At 52.3% G+C, this 24,369-nt stretch overlaps 3 protein-coding genes across 4 annotated transcripts; all 3 read right to left on the bottom strand.

Moving 5' to 3' along the window:
• Nucleotides 1-3,946: 3,946 nt before the first annotated feature.
• SOCS1 (suppressor of cytokine signaling 1) lies at nucleotides 3,947-6,227 on the bottom strand. Of its 2 annotated transcripts, none has more exons than XM_036310290.1 (2): nucleotides 6,210-6,227; nucleotides 3,947-5,063 (listed from the first exon to the last, which is right to left on the bottom strand). In XM_036310290.1, the coding sequence occupies exon 2, from the start codon at nucleotides 5,011-5,013 to the stop codon at nucleotides 4,381-4,383; it is 633 nt and encodes a 210-aa protein (XP_036166183.1). In that variant the 5' UTR covers nucleotides 5,014-5,063; nucleotides 6,210-6,227; the 3' UTR covers nucleotides 3,947-4,380. The 2 variants fall into 2 exon arrangements, with proteins under 2 accessions (XP_036166183.1, XP_036166182.1); XM_036310289.1 differs by lacking the exon at nucleotides 6,210-6,227 and adding an exon at nucleotides 5,628-6,182.
• On the bottom strand, nucleotides 5,195-18,233 carry TNP2 (transition protein 2). The gene is made up of 3 exons (XM_036310001.1): nucleotides 17,837-18,233; nucleotides 5,628-5,764; nucleotides 5,195-5,416 (listed from the first exon to the last, which is right to left on the bottom strand). Exons 1-3 carry the CDS (start codon nucleotides 18,231-18,233, stop codon nucleotides 5,195-5,197), a joined length of 756 nt encoding a protein of 251 aa, XP_036165894.1.
• Nucleotides 18,234-22,192: 3,959 nt separating this feature from the next.
• PRM3 (protamine 3) lies at nucleotides 22,193-22,459 on the bottom strand. The gene has a single exon (XM_036308672.1). It carries the CDS (start codon nucleotides 22,457-22,459, stop codon nucleotides 22,193-22,195), a length of 267 nt encoding a protein of 88 aa, XP_036164565.1.
• Between the last annotated feature and the right edge of the window lie 1,910 nt (nucleotides 22,460-24,369).

Below are 24,369 nucleotides of genomic sequence, written 5' to 3'. Positions count from 1 at the left end.
CCTGCTCCGAGGGGTCTTCAGACACCCCCCGTCCCCCCGAATGAGGCCAAGCCTGTTATTATCTGAAGCTCGAGCCCTAGAGAGTTCGGATGGTGATGGTGGAGGCCAGGGAAGGGGATGCAAAACAAGCCTCCAGGGAGCACCGGCCACACCCACCCGGTGCCAGCCAGCCCGTCCGCCTCCTCGCAGGCCTTTTGCTTCTTCCCCCAAAGTGGAGGCCAGCTCTGCCCCGCAGGGGTGGCCACGGCTCCAAGAAGCCCCTCACTGGAGCCCGCGGGCCATGCCTGGGGCTCTGTTCAGACCCAGGCTTGGGGTCTGGTCGTGCTTGTGGTTTCTGATGGATGCCTGCCCCAGGGCTGGCCACTCCAGGCCTAGCCCACGCTCAGGCCCAGTGTTCAGCCAAGTCTCAGCATTCCTGTGGCTGGCCCTTCCTTGCTGTTGGCCTGATTGGCTGGAGCTGAGGGTCTGGCCAAGAAGGAACACCCCTCACCCCCACCAGTACACACATGAGGCAAGAAGCCTGACGCCCTCTCACCAGTCCTCCCTGCTTTAGTCCATCTCTAGCTAGAAGTCAGGGTGTAGTCACAACACAGATTCCATCAGGCCACCCCCAGGCTCCCTACCACACCTCAAATCCATACATTTTACCAAGGTCTACAGGACCCTGGCCCTGCCCATTGCCCACCACCCACCCAGTCCAACTCGTCGCCTGCCACTCACCTTCATTCAGTCCCCTCCAGCTTGGCCAGCCTTCTGGAATGCACTGAACTCATCCCAACCGATGGCCTTTGCACTTGGTGTTTTTCTGCCTGGAATGCCCGTCTCCCAGGCTGGCTCCACCCTGTCATCCCACGCACAATGTCCGTGTCCCCTTAGGAACCTTCCTGACCTTTCTAAAATATGCCACCCCCCACCACAACCCCCTCATCCAGCCACCTTGTTGAGTCTTCATTGGAGCACTATCCCTGCTTGGAATGTTCTTGTTTCTTTAGTTTCATGTTCAGTTGCGGTATTTACTGTGTGAGGCCGTGAGTGTGAACTCTGTAACCGGGACAGGACTCCCTCGACTTTGTCCCTTCAAGTGTCCTTGGGGCCTAATGCCTGGAACGCAGCAGGTGCCTAGTGGAGGGGGGCTGTAGGGACCCGGCGATCATTTATTGAGCACCGTATCGTTTGGAGATCTATTGCCAGGTTGCGTGCTAAGTGCTTTATGTGCATCACCTCAGGAAGAGGCTCAGTGCTCCACTTCCTGGCTCTGGGACAATAACAGATCGACTCACAAGCTTAGGAGGATCAAGCAGGCTGAGGTGAGGCCGAGGAACATGCATTTCCCCAGCACTCCCCCCCCCCTCCGCCACTCTTTAAGAAACCAGTGGTCTACAGAGAGGGATGGCCCTGGTGCAGGCCTTGGCTACCATGTTTGAGTTGTGTGACCTTGAGCAAAGTGACTGTACTTCTCTGTACCTCCATTTTCTCATCTCTGAAATGGGGATCAGAGTCCCTGGCTCAGGGTGGCTTTGATGTGGCTTGAAGCCTGTTCCTGTACCTGCGTGCAGTCCCCATTATGGTAAAGAGCTGCCCCTTTCCCATTCTGTATGCCTTGTGCTGCCCAGCTCACCCACTCTCATTGGGGAGGGTACCTCAGCGGCACCTGAGCCCCCAACACACCCCCCCGCCCCCGCCCATGCGCGCGCGCGCGCACACACACACACACACACACACACACACCCTCCTCTCACTTTTCATTCTTGTAAATTGACATCAGCATTGCTGAATCATAAAGCTGAGGTTTGAGAGAATCTGCACCGAAGGGGAAGCCACATGGCACACACTGTGCCTCCCCCAGCCCTTTTCCTCTGCACCAGAGCCTGTACAGGATCTCAGTCACACGGGGCCTGGAGTACAGCCCCTGGGGACTTTTAGGTCATTTTATGCCACTGTACTTATGTTGGAATAGTTTGTGTTTTTTTTAATGACTTACAAAGAGAAGGGGCCGGCTCTGGGGAGTGTGGTCAGAGGGGGTTTTTTTCTTAGCTGTTTTGCTCCAGGCTTTATAGGGAGAATGGGTTTGTGTGATGAAGACGTGGCTTTTAAACTTTTTTTTAAAGTAGGAAAAAACCCTGGAAATAGTCAACTACCTTCTAATTCATCCCTCTTTAGATGAGTATCTGTTTCCTCATCTGTAAAATGGAGATGTTAATAGTAAATCGTAAGGCTAGGGTGAAGTTTGAATGTCTTAATATAGGTAACTAGGGGGTTGGAATGGTGACTGCACAGTAACGCTATATGTAAATGTTAGCAGCTGCTGCTGTTATTATTATTGCGACCGTTAGGCCCTCGGGGGAGGCTGTGTTACCTAGTGGTACCCAGCCTCCGAGGCAATACAATCTAAGTTTGAACATCTGGCTCCATCACTTGCTGTGTGTCCTGTGCCTCTCTGAGCCTATAAAAAGGGGGGAGAGGTTTCTAACTCGAAGGCCAGTTGTGAGGATTGAACAAGGTAGCACAGGGCCTTACACACACTAAGTCCTCACTAAGTGTCTGCGGTGTGCCCAAGCACTGCCTTCTTGGATTTGTGTTTTTTTCAGGCCCTGCCCAAACTGGGTATGAGACACGGAAAGTCAGAACAAAGACAGAACTTGATCCACACAGTAGAGAACAAAGGGCAAGGAGGTAGATAAAAAAGAAAAAGCAGCGATTCCTTGGAGCCAGTGACCTCACAGCACCCCCTTTCTCTCCCATCCCATCTTATTAAAGGATGAAATTGCCCAAGCTCTCTGAGATCCTAAATCTCTCCGGGCCATCCTTAACCTTGAGGTCTGGAGCCTATTTAATCCCAAAAACAAGCCTGGGCAGCTCCAGATTTCAAGTTAATTTTATGCTGCACTTTCGAGCCTGAAAGGTATTATTAAATACTAGGACATTCCATCATAAGCATGTCCAAGGCTGCAGAGGCCCATTCTAATTTCTAAAAATGAAGTGCAATGTCTGCTTAACCCTATACCTGAACATGATTCAATTCACTGGGTGCAGCAGCACAGCCCTGAGTTGCCAGCATGGCTTATCTGTCAGGCCGGTCAGAGACATAAAGCCCATATCATGGGGACTTTCAAACATCCTGGAGCAGCTCTTCCCTCCCCTGGCTCCTGAAAACATCACTTTCTCTGTGATGCGGAGACACCTGCTGCTGAGGGTTCCACCTCCTCCAACAAGCCCATGTTTGAGGCCCATGCTGAGGCCCCAAGAGGCAAAAGGAATTGCCGCTAGCAGGGCCCTCCAGCCACCACAGACCACAAAGCCTCGTCTGACTCCAAGTTATGCGTTCACCAAAAAGTACACCAGACAAAACAGGGCGGGAAGAAGGAAGTCAGGCCCAACCCCGTATCCTCTATCCCATCTAAAATGTTTCCCTTGATGCTGAATTTCAGAATGTACCAGTCCTCCTTCCAAAAATCAAGCCCCTACTCCCCCATCCCTTCCTAGAAGTTATTGTGGTCACAATGAAATTTTCTCTGTGTCATCCATTTCAAACAGAGTCTCTGTGGACAGCCAATAAAGACCCAAGTATCTTTGACACAGGAATGACCAAAGGCAAATTGACCCCCTACACTGGTTTTCTCTTCTGTAAAATGGGCAAAGAGCCCTGCTTCATAGGATTGTCTCAATAGGATTAAGTAAATGGAAGCAGGTAAAGCTCCGCATAGGACCTGGTACACATTAAGTGCTCAAACATGAGCTGTCATTTTAACCAGACATACAATACCAAAACTAGACCAGCGGTTCCTCTACCCCCAAGTGCTGTGGGGGGAACTGAGCAGAGTGCATAGCCACAGAATATGGACCACGCACCACCTCCAGCCAAACAGGTCAGTCTTAGGATCCCTTTCCCCTGGACCCATTCAGAACCAAGGAAAACCTTTGACCAAAGCAAACGCTCTAGAAACCATTTTTCTTTTAAAAAAAAACTTTCATAATAAAGTTTATTACCTAAACTGGTTGTAAAAAATATAAAATAGGATTCTGCATAGCAGAAAAATAAAGCCAGAGACCCTCCCCCAACCCCTGGTTTGTGCAAAGATACTGGGTATATGTAAACATGAAGAGGTAGGAGATAAAGTTGAGGTCCTGGCCCAGATACAGTTAAATTAAGCTGCTATTACAACCAGGGGGACCCAGAGGGAGCACCAGGAGGGGGGCACGCCCCCAAGAGTTGGGGAGGGGTCTGTGGCCTCATCTCCAGGCAAGAGGGGGAGGGACCTCGCCCCCCACACTGGCTCCCTCCAACCCAGGCGGGGAAGGGAACCCACATAGTTCCAGGGAAATAATAATTAATAATAAAAAATAATAAGGCGTCCGAGTTAATGCTTCCTGCAGAGCCGGTCAGATCTGGAAGGGGAAAGAGCTCAAGTAGTCTCGGAGGACAGGGTTGAGGGGGATGCGCCCCAGGTTCTCGCGGCCCACGGTGGCCACGATGCGCTGGCGACACAGCTCCTGCAGCGGCCGCACACGGCGCTGGCGCAGCGGAGCCCCCAGCATGCGGCGCGGCGCCGCCACGTAGTGCTCGAGCAGCTCGAAGAGGCAGTCGAAGCTTTCGCGGCTTCCGTCCAGGTGGAAGCGGCCAGCCTGAAAGTGCACGCGTATGCTCGTGGGGCCCGAGGACATCTTCACGCTGAGGGCGAAGAAGCAGTTCCGCTGGCGACTGTCACGCACCAAGAAGGTGCCAACCGGCTCCGTGCGGAGCCGCTCGTGCGCCCCGTGCACGCTCAGGGGCCCCCAGTAGAAGCCGCAGGCGTCCAGGAGCGCGCTGGTGTGGGTGATGCGCCGGTACTCAGCATGCGAGCGGAACGTGCGGAAGTGTGTGTCGCCCGGGGCTGGAGTCGGGACCGCCGGGCAGGGCCGCGGGCGCACCAGGGCCACGGGCGCGGAGGAGGAGGAGGAAGGCTCGGGCCGCCGTCGGGGCTCTGCTGCCGTGGAGATTGCATTGTCGGCTGCCACCTGGTTGTGTGCTACCATCCTACACGAGGGGCCAGCCGGAGGGGTGGGCCATAGCGTCCGGGGGTGCGCTGATGGGGGAGACACAGGCAGTGAGCGGAGTCTGGGGGGGGATGGACAGGTAGGGGCCGCGAGGCAACGGTGGGGCGGGGGAGCGGCTTAAGGCTGAGCCGCTGACCCTCAAGGGCTGAGGGTACAGGACCTAGACCGCTCGGCCCCTTTGAGCCTCAGTGGGCTCATCTTGAAAATGGACTTCCAGGTGCGCGGAGCACTTCCAGGCGATGGGGGCTCGCTGGGAGCAGGGTCCAGCCTCCAGCAGGCGCTCAGAGTTTGGGTAAACGGAGGGGGGCGTGGAGAGAGGTGCCAGGGAGAAGCCTGTCCCATCTACGGCTCGCCGCCTGCTGGCCAGGCCAGGGATTGGCGCCTGGTCCGGGCGATTTGGGCAAAGGCAGGAGAAAAGCTGCTCTACGGGAACCCCACGAGCGGGGGGCTGCCAGGGTGGGGCCGGCAGAAGCGAGGGACTGTGGCGGCCGCAACCCCACCACGCAGTCCTCGAGGCCAGCCTGACTCCAGGCCGTCTTTTCCTTTCCGTTTACTCCCTCTCCCTCCCGCTCCTTGCCCAGTGCCCGGCTCACCTGGCGGCTGGGCGCGGGGCGCCGCAGGAGGGGCGGCAGGGGGCTCCGGGGGGCTCCGGGGCGGCTCTCGCGCATGCTCCGGGGCCGGGAGCCGTGCTGCTGCCACGGCCGCAGCTCGCTCTGCTCCGCGCCCGCCCCTGCACCAGTCTTTTAAACCGGATTGGGGCGGGGCCCCGCGATAGGACGCTCCGCCCCAGGACTCCACCCCCCTGCAGGCCCAGCTCTTCCGCGCCACTTTCGGTTTCTTTTTCTTTGCTGGAGGCCTTCCCAGCTCGACCTTTTGCACACCCGGGAGACTCCCCCCTGCAAGGACCTCTGCCCTGACTTAGCCTCGCACCTGTCCTAGGAACCTCCCATCAAGGTCCCTGGCCTCGTCCCTGAACCCCCTGGTCACTTCTCGGACGCCCCCTTCGGAACTAGTGCCCCTGTTTTGCCCCCGTGCCTTCAGCCGCAGATTTCTGCAGCCTAGATCTTTAGGATATTCTGGACTAGCCCTGACGCGCCCTCTCCTCGTCAGATGGCTCAGTACCCATCGCGGCAGGTCTCTGTCTTCTCTGCTCGAGCCAGACCTCCCCGCCCTACCTGGAGGTCCGGCCTCGGACCTCTCGGGACTACTCCAGCCGTGCCCTTCCCCTGTAGCCGGGAGCCTCGGGCAGCCTCCCTCGCGCTCCCCGCCTGCAGCTGGTCTTGGCTCGGGCTTCCCAGGAAGTGGCGGCCTGACCACAGGCTTCGGAGGAACCCTTGGGTAGTGCAGGAGGGGCAGCTCCAATGCCGGTCGAGTTCCTCAGAAACCGGGCGGGGCTGGCAAGGTCCCCCGAGGCACTGGCTCGTCCTCCCACGCTGGAGAAACTGAGGCCGGGGAGGGGCTCTGTTTTGCAGTGACTGTCAGATGGGAAGCTCCGGAGGAGGCATGTCCTCCTCACTTTTGTTTTGGGGAGAGAGCAGCTGGGCACCTCCAAAAGCACTTTGGAGCCCAACGAAAAGATGGTTTGTGTGGTGATTCTTAAAACCGACTGTTTTATCCTGGCCGCCTTTCTCGCCCCCCCCACCCCCTCCCCTCTCCTTCCCATTATTCGTCAAGCATCTGGCTCCGCCAGCACTCACACCTTAGGCGTGGGATGTGGGGGCATGGCGGGTTAGGCTGTAATTTGTTCATTTATGTGTGATCCAGTGATCCTGTCTGGTAGAAAGGCATGGAGTCGGTGCCTGACTGGATCATGTATTTTTGAAGGGAAGGAGGAACAAATGAGGGTTGGGTCTGGTGGGTGGGTAGTCTCAGAGTCTGAGGGGGTTACACAGAAGACAGGACAGGCTGGGTGCATGGTGGCTGGCCTCACGCTGGCATACACTGCCCTCTACAGGCAGTTCTCAAGTGGCCGACTAGCCAGCTCCTCTCCTTGAAGTCCCGGTGCAGGGTTTTCCTGACTGCCTTTTGCCCCGGGCAGAACCCAGGCCCTGAACACCGAAGGTAGCCCCCGGACCAGTCTTGCTTAGGACCCCAACAGCTCCCTGAGTAGTATGTGACAGCAGCTAGTGTTGGTTGCTGGTGTGGTGGTCCTGGGACATGTGCATGCACATGCATGCGCTCGTGTGCAGCGGGTGACAAGATGCAGAGCCATGCATGTGCCAGCGGTCAGGTGCTGTGGCTATTCCAGAGCTGGACTGTGGACCCAAACTACCTGGGTTCCAATTTCACCTCTTGGACTTTCTAGCCTTGTGCCTTTAAGCCTGTAATTAACCCCTCTGCCTTGGTTTCTTCACCTGTGAAACAGATGGTACTAGTACCTCCCTCATAGCAGTGGGGATTAAATGAGTGATCATGGGTGGGTCAAGTGCTTAGAATAGTCCCTGGCATATAATAAGCATTCAGTAGGTGTTTGCTGTTGTTGTTGTTCACCCAGGGGTGCCCGTGGGTGTGGCAACATGTTGAAGCCCGCAGACACATGGCTTCCTTCCTTATGCCCATCTTAGAAGCCCCAGGCTAGGGAGCACAGGTTAGAGGAGGCGCAAGCAGAGCAGTAGGAGAGTTTCACCAGGGCAAACAGGCCCCTGGATGCTGGCCGTGGGGAGGAGTAGCACCTCCTTCTCTTCTCATTTGAGCTGGGGGAAGGAGGTCCAGACCCAAAGAAAGCAGCCAGGCTGTTCTGGCTCCTGCATGACTTTTCTTCCTGCCAACATGTCTCCGTGGGCAGAGGGAAATCTATAAATAGCTGATGGCCCATATGCCCCCAACTCCCACTGACAGTCTCTTAGGAGAGCCACCCCTTTTCCCTGGGGACTGGCTCCTCCTTCTCTTACTCCCCCCTCCCCATTTTGCTGATATCCTCCAACCCATTCCTGCGGAGGCCCCTCCTTCATTTCATTTACTTATACCTGTGATGTGTTGGCCAAAGCTGACTTTGTGTAAATGCCTTAGCCCTTAGACCAGTGATGGCGAACCTTTTGAGCTCGGTGTGTCAGCATTTTGAAAAACCCTAACTTAACTCTGGTGCCGTGTCACATATAGAAATGTTTTGATCTTTGCAACCATAGTAAAACAAAGACTTATATTTTTGATATTTATTTTATGCTGGGAGCCGGTCCATCCTTGCTGCTTGACACAGTCGTTGCAGGGAAGAAACATCTGCACAGCATATGTTTCAAGGGACCTGGCATATATGGCATACTGTTCTTAATATGTTTGCTCACCTTCTTGGCGCTATGTGTTTTAACCAAGGTCACCTCTCCGAGTAAGGTTGTTTCCCCAGGTAGGGATTTTCCCCTGAAGTTAGGGAGGGAATAAAACCCCTTAACTAAGTGCCAGGAGGGTAGTTAATCACTTTAACTACGAACAATCACTCTTAAACTACATAATCTTTACTCCCTGGAATGGAGATAAGAAACGCCCTAACCTTTGGAATAGAGATTGATAGGATTGGAATCAACTGGTATAAATACAGATGTAACAAGACAACAGGACACAGAACCTAGAGACAGAACCTAGCGAGAGAACATGGCAAAAGATTCTGGACAGAACCTGGCTACAGAACTTGGCTGGGCTGAAACCGGTTTGGCTCAGTGGATAGAGCGTCGGCCTGCGGACTGAAGGGTCCCGGGTTTGATTCCGGTCAAGGGCATGTGCCTGGGTTGCGGGCATATCCCCAGTGGGGGATGTGCGGGGGGCAGCTGATCGATGTTTCTCTCTCATCGATGTTTCTAACTCTCTATCTCTCTCCCTTCCTCTCTGTAAAAAATCAATAAAAATATAAAAAAAAAAAAAAAAAAGAACTTGGCTGGAGAACCTAGACAGAACATGGAAGGAGAACCTGGATAGAACCTGGCTGGAGAACCTGACTGGAGAACCTACGATAGAACATGGCTACAGAACCTGGCTGGAGATCCTGGCTAGAGGCCTAGCTACGATGATCACGTGAACGCTGCCTCCATGTCATTCCTTCTTCACCAACTCCGTCCACACCTTTGGGGACCCCTGGACCTGCTGGGGTTGGACCCCAACAATTTTATATATTTAAATGCCATTTAACAAAGAAAAATCAACCAAAAAAATGAGTTCGCGTGTCACCTCTGACACGCATGTCATAGGTTCGCCATCACTGCCTTAGACTATTGAATTGGTGTACACAATCCAACCTGCCCATTTTACAGATAGAAAAACTAAGGCTAAGTGGGGGAGTCACTTGTCCAAGGGCATACAGCTTAGATGGGGAAGAGCCAAGATTCATACACAGGGTATTGGACCACTTCGTCTTCTGGGAAAAAAAGTAGATGCCAAAGAAATCAGAGATTCATTTGGATCCTGAGCCTGCCTAGGGAGGAGTGGGCACAGGTCTGCCAGCTTTCCTCTCATTTATAAGCTCTTGGCATCCAAGCTTCTGTCATGCCCTTTGTGGCTTTGGGCCCCTTTGAGTCTCAGTTTCCTGGCCTGCAGAACGGAGGTATCCCTTCCTCTAACCTGCCCAGACCCTGATTGTGCAAGCATAGTGAGTCAGGCCCCTGTTGGTAAACCCACGTGGGTTCTCTTCATTGCCAACATTGACGGTTACTATAGCTTTGTTTTCATTTTCTAAAGTTCTGATTTCAAAATGAAACCAAACCTAGATGCCAAAAAGGAAAAAGAAATACGCTGGTTGACAAACGTCTGCCTCCTGGGTCATTCTTTCTGGAGGCCTGGTGCTAGGCTCACAGGAAGTTAGGCCGCCTGGGAGCCTTGAGGAGCTCAGAATCTACAGCAAGCCTGGGCTGCATGTGGACTCCAGGCCCACTGCTCCCCAGATGTGTGATCCCCAGAGGGCATGCAACTGCCCTCTCTAGACCTCATTTGACCCATCTGCAAAGTGGGCTCTGGAACTTTATGCCTCATAGAGCATCAGTGCATGTAAAGCCTGAAGCAAGTGCCAAGCACAGAGAACATGCTCAGCACAAGTGACTTCTTATAGCAGGGTCAGCCCTGTGTCCACAGCTTGCTGGGCCACAGCCAGACATGTGGGATGGTTCTCCTCCCCGACTTGGCCAGCCCCGGAAACCCAGGAATGAGGGACCCGCCCCTTGAAGCTCAGTTTTTCTTTCCAGCTTTGGCAAAGTCCTGCTGGGAAAAGCAGTCCCTGGTTAGGATGTGTCATCCTGAAAGTGCTCTCTGCCCCAGTGCTCCCCAGCCCTCCTTCTCTTCTGATACGTGGGGCAGACAAGGTTCCCATGGGAGTCCGTGCCTCTGAGGAGCCCTGAACTGGGGGGTTTAGAGCATGGATTCTATTATCAGCTGGCCTGGGTTTAAATCTGTCACTTAGCCCTAGCTGGTTTGGCTCAGTGGATAGAGCATTAGCCGGAGGACTGAAGGGTCTCAGGTTCAGTTCCCGGCCAAGAGCATGTACCTTGGTTGCAGACTGAAACCCTAGCCCTGGTTGGGGCACATAGAGGAGGCAATCAGTTGATGTGTCTCTCTCACATCGATGTGATGTTTCTCTCTGTCTCTCCTCCTCCCTTTTATTCTCTCTAATAAAAAAAAAAAAAAATCAATGGAACCCTAGCCAGTTTGGCTCAGTGGATAGAGCGTCGGCCTGCGGACTAAAGGGTCCCAGGTTCGATTCCGGCCAAGGGCATATGCCCAGGTTGCGGGCTCGATCCCCAGTAGGGGGTGTGCAGAAGGCAGCCAATCAGTGATTCTCTCTCATCATTGATGTTTCTTTCTCTCTCTCTCCCTTCCTCTCTAAAATCAATACAGATATATATTTTTAAAAATCAGTGGAAAAAATCCTTGGGTAAGGATTAATAACAACAACAAATCTGTCACTTAATGAGCATGTGGCCTGGGGGAGGCTTTAGATTCTCTGTGCCTCAGTTTCCTTATCTTCAAGATAAGGGTAATAAGGTATCTATTTCACTTCTTTGGTGTTTATTGAGTGCCTGCTGTCTGCCAGGCACCGGGAACTCGGGTCTTCCAGCAGAAGTAGGGGAGACAGTGAGTTCACAGGATTTTTTCAGATCAAAGTGCTCTGGAGGGAAATAAATAGGGAGAAGGTAGCCAGCCACAAGTGTTTATGGGGTGGAGGAGGAGTGAGCTAAAGCAGTGAGGGAAGCCTGTTGGAGGTGGTGACATGGGAGTTGAGGTCTTTCTAAAAGTGAGTAATGAGAAGTCCAAGTAGAAAGAAGAGCCAGTGCTGAGGCCGTGAGGTGGAGGGAGGAGCATGCTGAAGGATCAGGGGTGAGTGCAAGGGTGAGGCCTAGGGCTTGGCCAGCCGAGGGGGCAGGCAGGTTCTTGCTAAGCGGTGAGAGGGGTTTGGATTTCACCCTGACTGCAGGAAACAACCCTAAAAGCCCAGGAGACACTGCAGGATTGAGTGTAGAAAGAGAGAAAGAGCCCTCTGGCTGCTGACCTTTTAGATAGCGAGGACTTTAGCCATGATGACCTTCAATATTGACTTTGGGACATACCTTATGACTGTCCCTGACCATCCCCTACCCAGGTCTGGACTGTCACCTGGAATGTCACACTAGCCCCTGAAATGGGTGTAAAACCCCCTAAGGGAGAGCTGGGGCACTCATGCTTTGTAGGTGAGAGCACTGCTCTGGGAGTCCAAGGCCTGAGTTCTGGGGTCAGTCGTTATTCCCCAGGAGACCTTGGGAAGGGAATCACCATTTGCTGGCAACAACTTTTTGGTATGTTGTCTTATTTCCTTTACCTCATGGTTCTGGAAATTATGTGGCACCATTTACCAGATGAGAAGCGCGACCCAGGGAGCTGATGGAACTTGGTGGATGTGTTTCGGTGAGCCCTGCTTCAGTGTGTGTAGTAGACCATAGCCCCTCCCAGCAGCAGGAAGATCATGTGTTACAGCGGGGGAAGGGCTGTGCAGCTGGGGACACGTGAGTCCAAGGGGAAGGACCTCCTCTCGGACAGAGGAAGCCGAAGGGCCAGGGAGTGATGACATGAGCTGGTGGCTGAACTCCAGCGTGATGACAAGACTGGCTCCTTGGCAATCCTGGGGAGGCTTGATGAGAGCCGTGCGGCAGGCCTATTCTTTCCCATGTGACAGGTGAAGAAAAGGGAGCTTGATCGGAGAGCATGTGAAGTGGCTGGTACTAACCAGCTTTCAGAAAGCAGTCACTATTCTTGTGTCAGTAACTCCAAAATAGGAGGGGCGGGGAAGAGGATTCCTGAGAGCACTGGTTGTGGAGTCCAGACCCCTGGTTCCGGCCCCCGCTCCCCACCCCCACCCCATCAGCCTGTGCCTTCAGGCACATTGACTTAAGCCAGTGGCTCAAAGAGCTGTCACAAAGCCCAAGCTGGCAGGCCCAGTGTCTTTTCATCAGCAAATCCCTCAGGACCTTGCTTGAGCCTATTTATTCTATTTTTACATACTATTCTAATAAGCTGCTCTGGTTCCCACCCTACCCCATCCCAGAAGTGGCAAATTAGGTGTCAGCAGCTGACAGCAAGAAGCAGTAGCAGTTACCTTTGGCAGTTGACATAAAGGGGAAAAAGAATTTGCACAAGCTATGAGATGAGACACAAGAAGCGACATAGCAGGCCGGGGGTGTTGAGAGTCGGGGGGGGGGCGGGGGGGGGGCGGGCAGGAACGCTCCTCAGCTCAGGGGCCCCTCACTGTGAGAAAGCTGTTGAGAGTGGCAGGTGCTATGGCGAGAGGTTGAATTCAGCCTGGTTCTCTCAGTGTGAGGAGCCATCTCGTTTCAGGGCACAATGACCAGCAGCAAACTTGACAATGGCCCATGACATGGCGAAGCCCAGTCTCTGCTGGTGCAAGAGGAGGCACCTGGCCAAGCCGGCAGGGCCCTGAGCAGGGTCGGGAGAGAGGTGATCCTTGACCTGAATTTTAAAGAACAAGTGGGACTTAGCCCAGGCAAGAGAAGGGAGAGCACTCCCGGCAGAGCATGACGCAGGCACAGGCCTGGAGACAGAAAACTGAGGACCTGAGTGGCAAGTGGCCGGAGATGAGCTGAAGGTAAGCAGGAGAGATACTCAGTGCCACCATACTGGTTTATAGGCAGAGGCTTGACTCGGGAAAGGCAATGGGCTGGCCCTGGGGCATGAGTCCCTCTGGGGAGAGCCTTCCGAGTCACCTTGCCAAGACCTTCAAGCCCAGAAAGTGACCGATGCCATTGGCTTGAGAGAAGATAGCACTTTACAGTCAGAGTTTATTCAACATTCTTGTATTATCTCTTTTCAGTGTCAACAAAGCTTTGCTGAACACCTACTAGATCAGTGGTTCTCAACCTTCCTAATGCCGTGACCCTTTAATACAGTTCCTCATGTTGCGGTGACCCCCAACCATAAAATTGTTTTCGTGGCTACTTCATAACTGTAATTTTGCTACTGTTATGAATCGTAATGTAAATATCTGATATGCAGGATGTATTTTTGTCGTTACAAATTGAACATAATTAAAGCATAGTGATTAATCACAAAAATAATATGTAGTTATATATGTGTTTTCCGATGGTCTTAGGCGACCCCTGTGAAAGGGTCGTTCAACCCCCCAAAGGGGTCGCGACCCACAGGTTGAGAACCGCTGTACTAGATGCTTCATTGATGCTCTGCTCCCCCCTCCCTCAATTTACTTTTTTATTCCCTTGTGTAAAATAACGTAAGCATTTCCCTTCCCCAGATGTAACCCCAGACACCAGCGTGGTCTGTGTCCTTCCAGATCTTTCTCTATGCATTCACATACCTGCATTTCCCCCCATAACAATACAATGTTGCTTTGTATATAATTTTTCTCTCTGTAAATGTTATATCTTTCTCCATCTGCCCTTTTTACCCAATAACATATCCTGGCAACCCGGATAGACTACATATAGATCAACTTCATTCTTTTTAAAAAAAACTGCATATTTTTTAAAAAGGCATCCTCAATGTCCATGCAGCCATCCCCTGTGGATGGGCACTTAAATTGTTTCTAGTTTTTTGCTCTTACAAACAGTGTGGCCCTGCACCTCCCCGGACAAGGTCTTGGCACACGTGTGAGCAACCTGTGTATACTTTAAACACCAGTAGACACTGTCAGTTGGCCACCAATATGCCTGTGCTGGTACCCTCTCCACAGTGGCATTTGGCCACGTCCGCTTCCCTGGGCCTGCACGAGTACTTGTTATTATCAAGCCTTTTCCATTTTTGTCCACTCAACAGGTACACAAGTGGCATCTCATCATTGCTTTAATGTCCACTCTTTCATTTATTCAACAAATATTTACTGAGCTCCTAATATGTGCAGGACTGTGCTAAGTACTAGGGATGCAGCAATCAAGAAGAGCCTGGCACCTTGGACCTCTTCACAAAGCATGAGGTGCAGACTCTGGCTCAGAGCGGTTAGGAGACAGGCCTGGGATCAAACAGAGAGGGAATGAGGGAGCAGGGAGTTGACTCTGGGTCTGGGTGGCTACAGAGTTTAAGGTATTTTTCCTCCTGAATTGTACCTCAAATGGGCACCTCAACCCATGCTCTGCAGCCTCTTCCCTGACTGCTCCCTCCTGCCCCAGGACTGCTGGGGCCCCCAGTGACATCTAGGGCCTGCAGGCATGACAGTGCCCAGGCAGCTGAGCGGACAATCCTACCACAGGCAGGGCTGCGTCTGTTTCCCAGACTTCACCTCACACTAGTATCCCCCGAAATTAACCATTTGAAAGGCAGCTAGGTCGCTTTCAGAATCTGTATAGCCTCAGTGGCTGAGTTGGGCATCTGTTTCCTGAATTTGGGTTTCTAGCAGGCCTGCCCCCAAACTATTGTCACCCCACCCCAAACCAAGTAAGTGAAAGAATGAATCTGTGGTTTGACGTTTTTCCTCTTGTCATCATGTGTCTGACTGTAAGAGGGTGTGTGTGTGTCTGCAAGTGCTTGCTTGAGTGTGTTTCAGTGAGAGGGGAGGGATGTGAGAGCCTGCCTGTCGATATGGGGGTGGGGGGCCTGTATTTGGGAACCCTCATGTGAACCTAGGTCACTGTGTCCGAGTGGGTTTGAATGGCAATTTCTTGGTGTAAGTAACTGGATATCTGTGTTTGTGCCACCATTTATTCTGCTTGTTGATTTTAGGGAAATGTGGGGTTAAAGATGGGTTTGTAAACCACACATGTGACCCAGTCTGTCTGCGTCCCAGTGCACTTCCTCTATTATAGAGATCATTTCTCTATAACAGAAGCTCTTCTGCCTTCAGTGATCTTATTATAAAAGGACACTGTTCAGGGAATAGGGAGGTCCTTCGGTGAGTGGAGCTCAAATTCCCTGACCTTATCCTCTGACCCTCTATCTCTGTCTCCTCCCTTAAACATGCTCTCTAGAAGTACTTCCAAAATTCCTTTCACTGTGATGTGAAAGACTATCATGGGATTATGTGGCTTTACATTTTTAAATAGGAACCAGGAAGATTGGGGCAAAGGATGAATCTCTGATCTTAGACATGCCCTCTTGGAGACCTTGATCAAATCATTTCACCTGAATCTCACCTCATTCATCTGCAAAGTGGAACAGTAATGCCTCCTGCTGAGGGTGTGTGGATGCAGTGGAAATATTTTATGTCAAAGCATCTGGCATCACCCGACCGGCATGGCTCAGTGGTTAAGCGTCCTCCTATGAACCAGGAGGTCACTTTCAATTCCCAGTCAGGGCACATACCTGGGTTGCAGACTCAATCCCCAGTGTGGGGCATGCAAGGAGGCAGCTGATCAATGATTCTCTCTTATTGATATTTCTCTCTCTCTCTCTCTCTCTCTCTCTCTCTCTCTCTCTCTCTCTCTCTCTCTCTCTCTTTCCCCCTCCCTCTCTCCCTTACACTCTAAAAAAATCAACGGGAAAGAATATCCTCAGGTGAGGATTCACAACAACAAGAAATGTTTGCTGGAGGAGGAACTCACTCCCTCATCCCATCTGTATTGGAGGGTTCCAGTGCCGCCCTACAGTTCCTCTCTCCTGGCCCCACCCTACCAATGGCTCTTCCTCTTGTCCCTTCTGTCCTCTATAATCCAGCCTCCACACAGCAGCCAACACCGTCTTTAAATACTGTACCTATTAGGCCTTGTCCAAGTTCTCCAGCCTGCAAACCCCTGCAAAGCCTGGTCCCTCTTGGCCTCCCACCTCCTTTCCTGCCACCTGTATCCCGGTACCAGCTACCCCAGGCTTTGGAAGACCCCAGGTTTTTTACACATGCTTTTTCCTTGGCCTGGAGCCCCACCAGAGTTGCTCTGCTTTATGTTGCCTTGCTCCCTTCATACAGCTTATTGTGGCTGGCAATGTATGTTCTTTCTCTGGACAGAGAAAGGGCTAGTGTGTCCTCACCCAGGCCCTGAACACACTTGGTCCCTTATTAAAAGTTGGTTGAAACAAGTGAGGCACACAGCAGGGAAATATGAGCTAGGGTAAACCAGGATTCAAACTGGACTAAAATGCACATTTCTAACCCCTCTTCCCACCTGTCTCCTATGCTCCCGGACTGCCTACTGCATGCGGATCACATGAACAGTGTGTGGGCCCAAGGGCATCCCATGTGTGTGCACACACTTGTGTGCATGGATGTGGGAGCATGTAGGGCTAAAGAAGGCTCTGCACAAACAGAGTGTTGTCTACTTCAAAGGCTTCTTGGTGTCTCCACCCCCCATTCCTTTCTGCCCCTGTGCTGGCATGGCTCCTTACACTTTCATGAGGTCTCATTACAAGGCATATCCCTGCTCCCTCTGCAACCTCTTTTCTGCTTTGTGCTACCAAACCAGGCCCCAAAACACACGACACCTTTAGTGAAATAAAAATGCCAACACAAGGAAAGTCATCCAGTGGACCAGCTTTAATCATTGTTGCGTAGAAATCACTGTAGTAACACGTTCCTGCAAAACGTTTGACTTCCCTCTAGCATTCCACGCATGATGGTGTTTCTCATTTGGGTGAAACTTACACAGGAACAAGCCATGGAGTGCGATCTCAGTTTATTTCCGCCCTAAGTGATAGGAACAGGAAAGGGACCCTTTAATAGTTGTGCTTCATGAAGTCACTAACCCTCTCCTTTGAGTCTTGGACTTCTCATTTGTAATCAAATATGGGCATGGATAGAGCATAGACTATGGTCAAGTTCCTTTTGACCTATGTGAATCCATCCATTCCATCCACTTAAAAAGACGGCGTGAAAAAATAAAAAGGCTGGGTGACTCATGACTCATCCATGAATCACCCAGTCTTTTCATCCAACATTCATTTCATTCTTTCAACTATATCCAGGCTACCCATCTATTGAAACTTCATCCATTTGTTCATTAAATTCATCCATCCAGTTAACCATCCATCAGTTCACCTGCCCATTTATTTATCCACAATGATCTAATCATTCACACACCTACTCAATCAGTTCACCATCCATATCCTTCCAACCACATCCAAACTTTCCACTCATTCAACTCCATTCTTCTATCCATCCATCAATCCACTTAACTAGTTAACCCTCCTATCACTCATCTCTCTACCTAACCGCACTTCCAATGAATTTATCCACCCAGCTCCCATCTCCCATCCACCCTACCATCTAGTTAACCTGCCACCTATCTGTTTTTCTAATCAACCCATCCAACTTATTGGAAGAACTAGTCCAGCAATGTACCATATACACAACTGCCATAGTTTTTTCTCCCTCTTGGCTTGGAGGTTGCAGCCTTCCCCTCACTGCCCCCCAACGTCCAGCTGGGCAGCCCCTCTCACCCTTCCCCACCTGCGTGAAAAGTACCTGAGCTTCGCCTCTTTGTTTTGTGCACCTGCTGTCTCCTTTTGACCACCTTCCTCTTTTTCACTTGTCCTTCCAAGTTCTTTCTGTTCTTGGTGTTACTGCAGGAGTGGGTGGTGGGCCTCATGGGGCAGTGGCGGGAGTGCATGGTGTGTTTGTGATGCCTTGGTGGCGGGCTGGGGCTTGGACTCTGGTTTTGGTGGCCGGGTGGGCTGCGGTGGCCGGTTGGGCTTTTGCTGGAGATCCGGCTTCGGCTGCAACTCTGGCTCTGGCTGCAGCCATGGCTGCAGTTCTGGCAGTGGTGGCTGCAATTGCACTGGTTGCAGGTGTGGCTTTGGGGCCGAGAGTTGCTATGGGGCTGGGTGTGGGTGATGGGAGGGTTCTGTGTCTTGGTGTCCATGGGAGGCTACTTGTGGGGGGGCAGAGGCTGCCTCCTCCTCCTCCTCTTCTTCCAGCACACGCAGCTTTGCAGAGTCCCTAGCACCCCCTGGTTATATAGTTGGGCCCAATTGTGATGGCACAGACCATGGGGGTGTAACAGATGTGGCCTGGTTGGGACAAGGCCCCCTAACTCTTACACTAACCCCTAGGGCGGGGCAAGTTTCAGGGGCCCTCTGGAGTAATCCCATCTGTTGGTTAAGAGTAGGGACCCTTGGGTCAGATTGAGCTGGATCCCCATCCCAGATCTACATTTTCCTTTCCTTATGGGTCACTCACCTGGGCTTTCATCCCGCCAAGTCCCAGTTCCCTGTCTTTGTAGAATGGGGACAATAAGAACGCCCATCTCTTAGGGATGCCAGACAAATTAAATGAGAGAATCTGTGTCCAGCAATTGGCTCAGGGACAGCCCACAGTAAGAGTTCAATAAACATTGCTAACATTCCAGCTCTTTTCTTACTCCCCCCTAGCCGCTTAGAGGCCAGGGCACAGTCCTGACCTCAGTGGTTGATAAGATAGATACCTAGGGCAAGGATAGATGGGTGGGTAGGTGGATGTGAATGGATTGGATGGCTTATTGGATGGATGAATGATAAGAGTAATGGGAGTGGTCCTGGGGGCTGCCTGGCAAGCCCACCTCCCAGGCAAGATTTAAATTCTGGAGATTTAGCACAAGGTTCAATCCCAGTGTGTGCTGATAGCTATCTAGGGTAGGTCACTTCGGTTTGTGAGACTTCCTTATCTGACAAAGGGATGTCATTCCTTCCTTCCTGGTATTCTTGTGAACCTGAAGTGCCTGTCAAGCCACAGGAGGCACTTGGAACCCTCTTCCTTCTTCAGATTCCTGCCTCGTGACTCTACCCCCCCCCCCCCCCCCCCCCGCCCCAGGAAGCCTCACCTACAGTAGGAATCAGGCCCGCCCCACTTGGATCTCCAGGCACCTATGGAAGAAAGCTCAGTCGGTTTGCACACGAGACCCTGTGAGCACATAGCAGCCCAACCCTTCCCACGCCTTGGCCAACACCCTTGGGCTTAGCTCTTGGCCACTCTCAGCCTGCACTTGCCCCCTCTTCCCCATGAAACTCCTTCAGTCTCCATCTCCCCTCCCCTGGCAGGCCCCCCAGCCCACATCTACTTCTCCTTCTCTGTCCTCAGGCACACTTTGCCTCTTGTTATGAGACTTTACTATCATCTGCTTTTATTACAGTTTATTTCTTAACAAGTTTGTCACATCATTCAAGTGACAACCGCCCTCATTAACGGGCACTTTCTATGTAGCTGTGCTGGGGCAACCCCTCCCCCCTTCTAGGCAGCTTTGTCCTTGAGTCACAGTGAGCCTTTGTAGTGGGTTGAATGGTAGCCCCCAAAAGATATGTCCAGGTCCTAACCCCAGAACCTGTCAATATACTATTTTGAAAAAGCATTTTTGTAGATGTAAGTTAAGTAGAGTGTATCTTGGTTATTAAGTGGGCCCTAATCCAATCACAGATGTTCTTTTTTTTGTTAATCCTCACCTAAGGATATTTCCTCTTCCCCTCCCCCTGCCATTGATTTTTAGAGAGAGTGGAAGGGAAGGGAGAGAGAGGAGGAGAGAGAGAGAGAGAGAAACATGGTTGGTTGCCTCTTGCACATGCCCTGGCCCAGGCCAGAAGGAGCCCAAGACCCTTCAGTCTGCAGACCAACGCTCTAACCATTGAGTCAAACTGGCCAGATCACAAGTGTTCTTATAAAACAGAAGAGAAGGCACACGGGGAGAATAGACCACATAAAGTCAGAAGCAAAGATTAGAGTTATGCAGCCACAAGCCAAGGAACGCCTTGAGCTGCCATGAGCTGTACAAGGCAAGGAAGGATTCTCCCCTGGGACCTCTGGGGGAGAGGGGGATGGCTCCGCTGACTTCTTGATTTCAGACTTTGGCTTCCAGAATGAGAGAGGATAGATTTCTGTTGTTTTAAGCCATGAAGTTTGTGATCATTTGTTCCAGCAATCCTAAGAAACGAATGAACCCTAGAGGCCGTCATGACTGTTACATTTTACAAAGAGGGAGCAGGCTCAGAGTCACAGATAGTCAGCGGCAGAGTCAGGATCCAAACCCAGGTTTGGCGCCCCCGCTCCCGCCCCCATCCAGCCTTATGGTCACTGAAGGGCCTGAGGGGATTACAGAGGCACATGTGGCTCTGTCCTAATGGCCGTGCCTTGTGTGGGCTCAGTGGGCTGGTCGGCCATGCTGTGCTGCTTCCTTCTGGGTCCTCCTCCTCCACCCACACCTCCACTGCTGACTCCCCACTTCCGCACGCCTGAGTGTGTAGAAGGACAGAGACTGTGTTTTGTTCATCCCAGAGCCCATAGTGCAGCCGTGGGCAGACTACGGCCTGCGGGCCGGATCCGGCCCGTTTGAAATGAATAAAACTAAAAAAAAAAAGAGACTGTACCCTTTTATGTAATGTTGTTTACTTTGAATTTATACTAGTTCACACAAACACTCCATCCATGCTTTTGTTCCGGCCCTCCGGTCCAGTTTAAGAACCCATTGTGGCCCTGCCATAGTGACTACAGAAGGGGCTTGACAAATATTTGACTAAATGGGCAGGTGGATCTCTGGGGCTTAGATAAAAGGAAGAAGCTGGATGACTGAGTTACTGGGTCAGGGGTATGGGTAGGAATCCGTTAAGACTTGTAGATAGCGGGGCCTCCTGCTTTGGACATCACTTGCCCTCTGCCGTCTGCAAGTCTTAATGGTGGCTTCCCCTCTGAGTAACCCAAGGCCTCCTTACCCCTAACAGTCTCCCCCTCCCCGCAAAGTAACTGAGGGTTCCCAGGAAATACTGCCACTCCCTCCCCCAACAGCCCTGATCAGGATTCTACTCAGCCAAGTAGCTGGTGCTTGGGGGCCTACTGAGGGCAGAGGGTGGAGATCACATGTCATTTCTTCACGGGCAGGAGGGACAACAGGGTGGCCAGAGTAAGTGGACACAGGGTCTGGGTTTTATATCTGTGTCTGGCAGCTTTTCTGGGCTTCCTTTGCCTGTGGCTCTCATGAGGACATGGGTCCTGCTCCCACAGCCAGACCCCTTCATAAAGGCAGACGTGAGCCTCTGTGACCACGGGTGTCACCTTGAATATGAGGGTGGCAACGGAAGAATCACGGGCTGAGGACTAAGACCCACCACATACTCTGACCCCAAAACCAGGGCCAGCGAGGCGGTGGAGCCAGCAACAATACTGTCTTAAACATTCACAGTGTGCCAGGCCTGGGCCCACCCAACGCTTCAGTTAATTCTCCCAACCCACTGACTAGGGGGCACTGCTCATCTCGCCCTTACCCAGGGAGGGACAGGCCAAGGCTCACAGACAGACCGTGACTTGCTCAAGGTCACAGCTCACAGAAAGAAGTTGATTCCTGGTGTGCTGAACTCCCAAGCCAGTACTCCGTAACAAAACCGCGGTGGCTAGGACAGCAGGATAGAGGCTTTGCTGAGGGAGCGTACACTGTCCCCTCGGGCGCTCTCAGCCTGTGTGCTCTCCTGCTCCCCCTCTGTCCCATTACGTGTACACCCCCAGAGAGGGGACTGGCTGAGATGACTTTCCTGCCCAGGAGACCACATTTTTGCCCCCTAAAGCAGGGGAGGGTGGAGGAGAAGTCGCAGGGAGTGGACCTGGTGAGAACTTCTGGTTGGATGCCAGGAGCAGGGTGTCACCGACTCCTGCTCTTCCCCCTCCCTAAACACACTCACATACACACATGGGCATGCACACACCACACACGCACACATACACAGGGGCACACGCACAGCACCACAGGCACAGGATTGAGGAGACCAGGGAGGAGGAGAATTCCTTTGGAGACTTTATTGGCTCTTTTCTGAAAGTTCTTCTTGCTGGAACAGCAGCAGGCGCCTCTTCCTGGGTCGTCATCGGGGGTCAGGAGTGCGTCTGCTTGGGCTCGGGGCTCTGCTGGGCCACAGGGTCGTCTTCAGAGCCTTCCTCCTGCCTCTCAGGCTCCAGCAGCAGCAGTTTGCCCTGTACTGGGAGCTCCTCTTCCTCCTCCTCCTCTTCTCCCTCTTCCTCTTCCTCACCCTCTGAGGACAAGGAGAAGTTATCTTGACTCACGCAGGCCACGAGCTTCTTCATGGAGGATTCGTGGCCCCGGCTGTGGCCTGTGCCTAGCTTGGCACAGTGGGAACCCATGCCTGCTTTGGCTGCCTCTCCAGACTGGGCGAGAAGGCCTCTGGGGGAGAAGTGGAGGGGCTGTGAGGGTTGTAGGCAGGGCGCTGACATCACAAAGGTGCCCCCGGAGCTCCCCACCCTCGGATACCTGAGCCTTGACACCTGACTCAAACCTCCGCCACCAGCAGCCCCACTGAGCGCTCACCACCTACACAGCAGGGAAGAGGCAGAACACCAGGCCAGTGCCGATGCTGCCTCCCCCTGCCAGGTTGCCCCTCCATCGGGCCTCGTTTGCTCTTATAAAAGTCCCCCTTTGAGCTGGGATGGCAGTTGGGGATAGAATTTCCAGAAGCAGGAGAGTGCACAGACTCCTCCCCACGTCCCAGACATACCCAGCCTAGGAGAGCTGCTGACAGAATGTGACAATAGGTCAGAATAGTGGCTCCCTTTGGGGGCTGGAGATACAGAGGAGGCTTGTGTTAGGAAGGGCTGGGAATGTTCACTTTCTTGACCTGGGTGGTGCCTACACAGGTACTTAAAGTTTGTGTCCTCTGTGTCAGCCACACTTCTGTAAATCTAACGAAAACCCTTCTCTTTCCTGTCCTCCAAAAATCACCCTTTAAAGGCAGCACTCCTAAGCTTTTTGGGTCATGAGTCTCTCTAGCTGCACATTCCCTAGGACACAATTTCAGCAGGGGAGGGCTGAGTGAAGTCTCCTTGGTATCCATTTTCCAACATGCAAATCAACGTTTGCCAGTTTTCTGCCCCAGATCCTTGGTGGCTATGATAATCTGAATAATGACCCCTTAGGGATCTTTTTTAAAAAACTATACCTTTTTTTTTTTAATTTCAGAAAAGAAGGGAGAGGGAGAGAGAGAAACATCAATGTTGAGAATCATTGATCAGCTGCCTCCTGCACACCCCCTGCAGGGGATTGAGCCCACAACCTGGGCATCTAACTGTGGCCTCCTGGTTCCTGGTTTGGTGCTCAATCACTGAGCCACACCAGCCGGGCCCCCCTGAGGATCTGGAATGGGAAGATTACCATGAGTTAGCTGGGTGAGTTCTAAATGCAATCACAAGGGAGGCCTTGTGACCACAGAAGCAGAGACTGGAGTGCTGTGGCCACAGCCAAGGAACACCAGGATGACAGAACCACCAGAAACTAGGAAGGGGTGAGGACGGGCTCTGCCCTGGAGCCCCCAGAGGGACTGCAGCCCTGCTGACTGGTACACAGGGTCCCATCTCAGAATCTCGTGGCCCATAGCCTCACACTAATCCACCCCTTTCCTTTTGTTTCCTCTATGCCAGACCTTCCCATCTCCGCATACTTTCCCAAGCTACCCAACACATCCTTAAGGTTCTTTAAGTTAGAGAGCCTGGCCTTAGAGACCCCTGCAGATGGGGATGACAAGGAAAGGGGAAGATCAGGGTGGAATAGTGTGGCCTTTAGCATCATAAAAGGCAAACCCAGGCACAGGGTGTCACAGGTAACACACTGTGCCTGGCTCCCGGAAGCACTCTTCTGAACTCCCTGCCCTAGCCCCAGCCTCTTACCTCCCCAAAGAAGGGAAGCCATGTTTGTATCATTTGCATAAAGGAGACCCTGACAAGCCAGCAAGTTTCTTATCTCAAGCTTTATTTGGCAGATGACTTTTGCTCATTTTACTCAAGAACTTATGGGCTCAGGGTTTGGGCATCCAGCATGGAGAGATTGCTGTGGTCATGTGAGGTGGTTCCTTGTCAGGTGACTTTTCCTTGATTTCCAAACAGGTGTGTGATGGGCCCAGGAAGGTTTAGTGGCACCTTCTGTATCTTCTCCTTCTGCAACCTTTTGGAAAAGAGAGTTCTAGTCATAGGGCAATTCAGAGAACCTGGGTGGGGCTGGGGATTGGGGACTGTCAAATGGGATGGGATCCCAGGGTATCATG

This window comes from Myotis myotis, unplaced genomic scaffold (genome assembly GCF_014108235.1).
Source record: "Myotis myotis isolate mMyoMyo1 unplaced genomic scaffold, mMyoMyo1.p scaffold_m19_p_5, whole genome shotgun sequence".
Lineage (NCBI taxonomy): Eukaryota > Metazoa > Chordata > Mammalia > Chiroptera > Vespertilionidae > Myotis > Myotis myotis.
Note: the sequence above shows the minus strand (reverse complement) of the source record. Positions and strands in the feature narration are given on the sequence as shown.

What these genes read in the sequence shown, in the direction of transcription:
- SOCS1 (XM_036310290.1), bottom strand. Translation starts at nt 5,013, where the DNA reads ATGGTAGCACACAACCAGGTGGCAGCCGACAATGCAATCTCCACGGCA.
- TNP2 (XM_036310001.1), bottom strand. Translation starts at nt 18,233, where the DNA reads ATGGACACCAAGACACAGAACCCTCCCATCACCCACACCCAGCCCCAT. An exon ending in AACAAAGAGGCGAAGCTCAG is followed by an intron (nt 5,765 to 17,836) that starts GTACTTTTCACG and finishes AGACTGGTGCAG; the next exon opens with GGGCGGGCGCGGAGCAGAGC. An exon ending in GCCCCGCGCCCAGCCGCCAG is followed by an intron (nt 5,417 to 5,627) that starts GTGAGCCGGGCA and finishes CGCCCGGACCAG; the next exon opens with GCGCCAATCCCTGGCCTGGC.
- PRM3 (XM_036308672.1), bottom strand. Translation starts at nt 22,459, where the DNA reads ATGGGTTCCCACTGTGCCAAGCTAGGCACAGGCCACAGCCGGGGCCAC.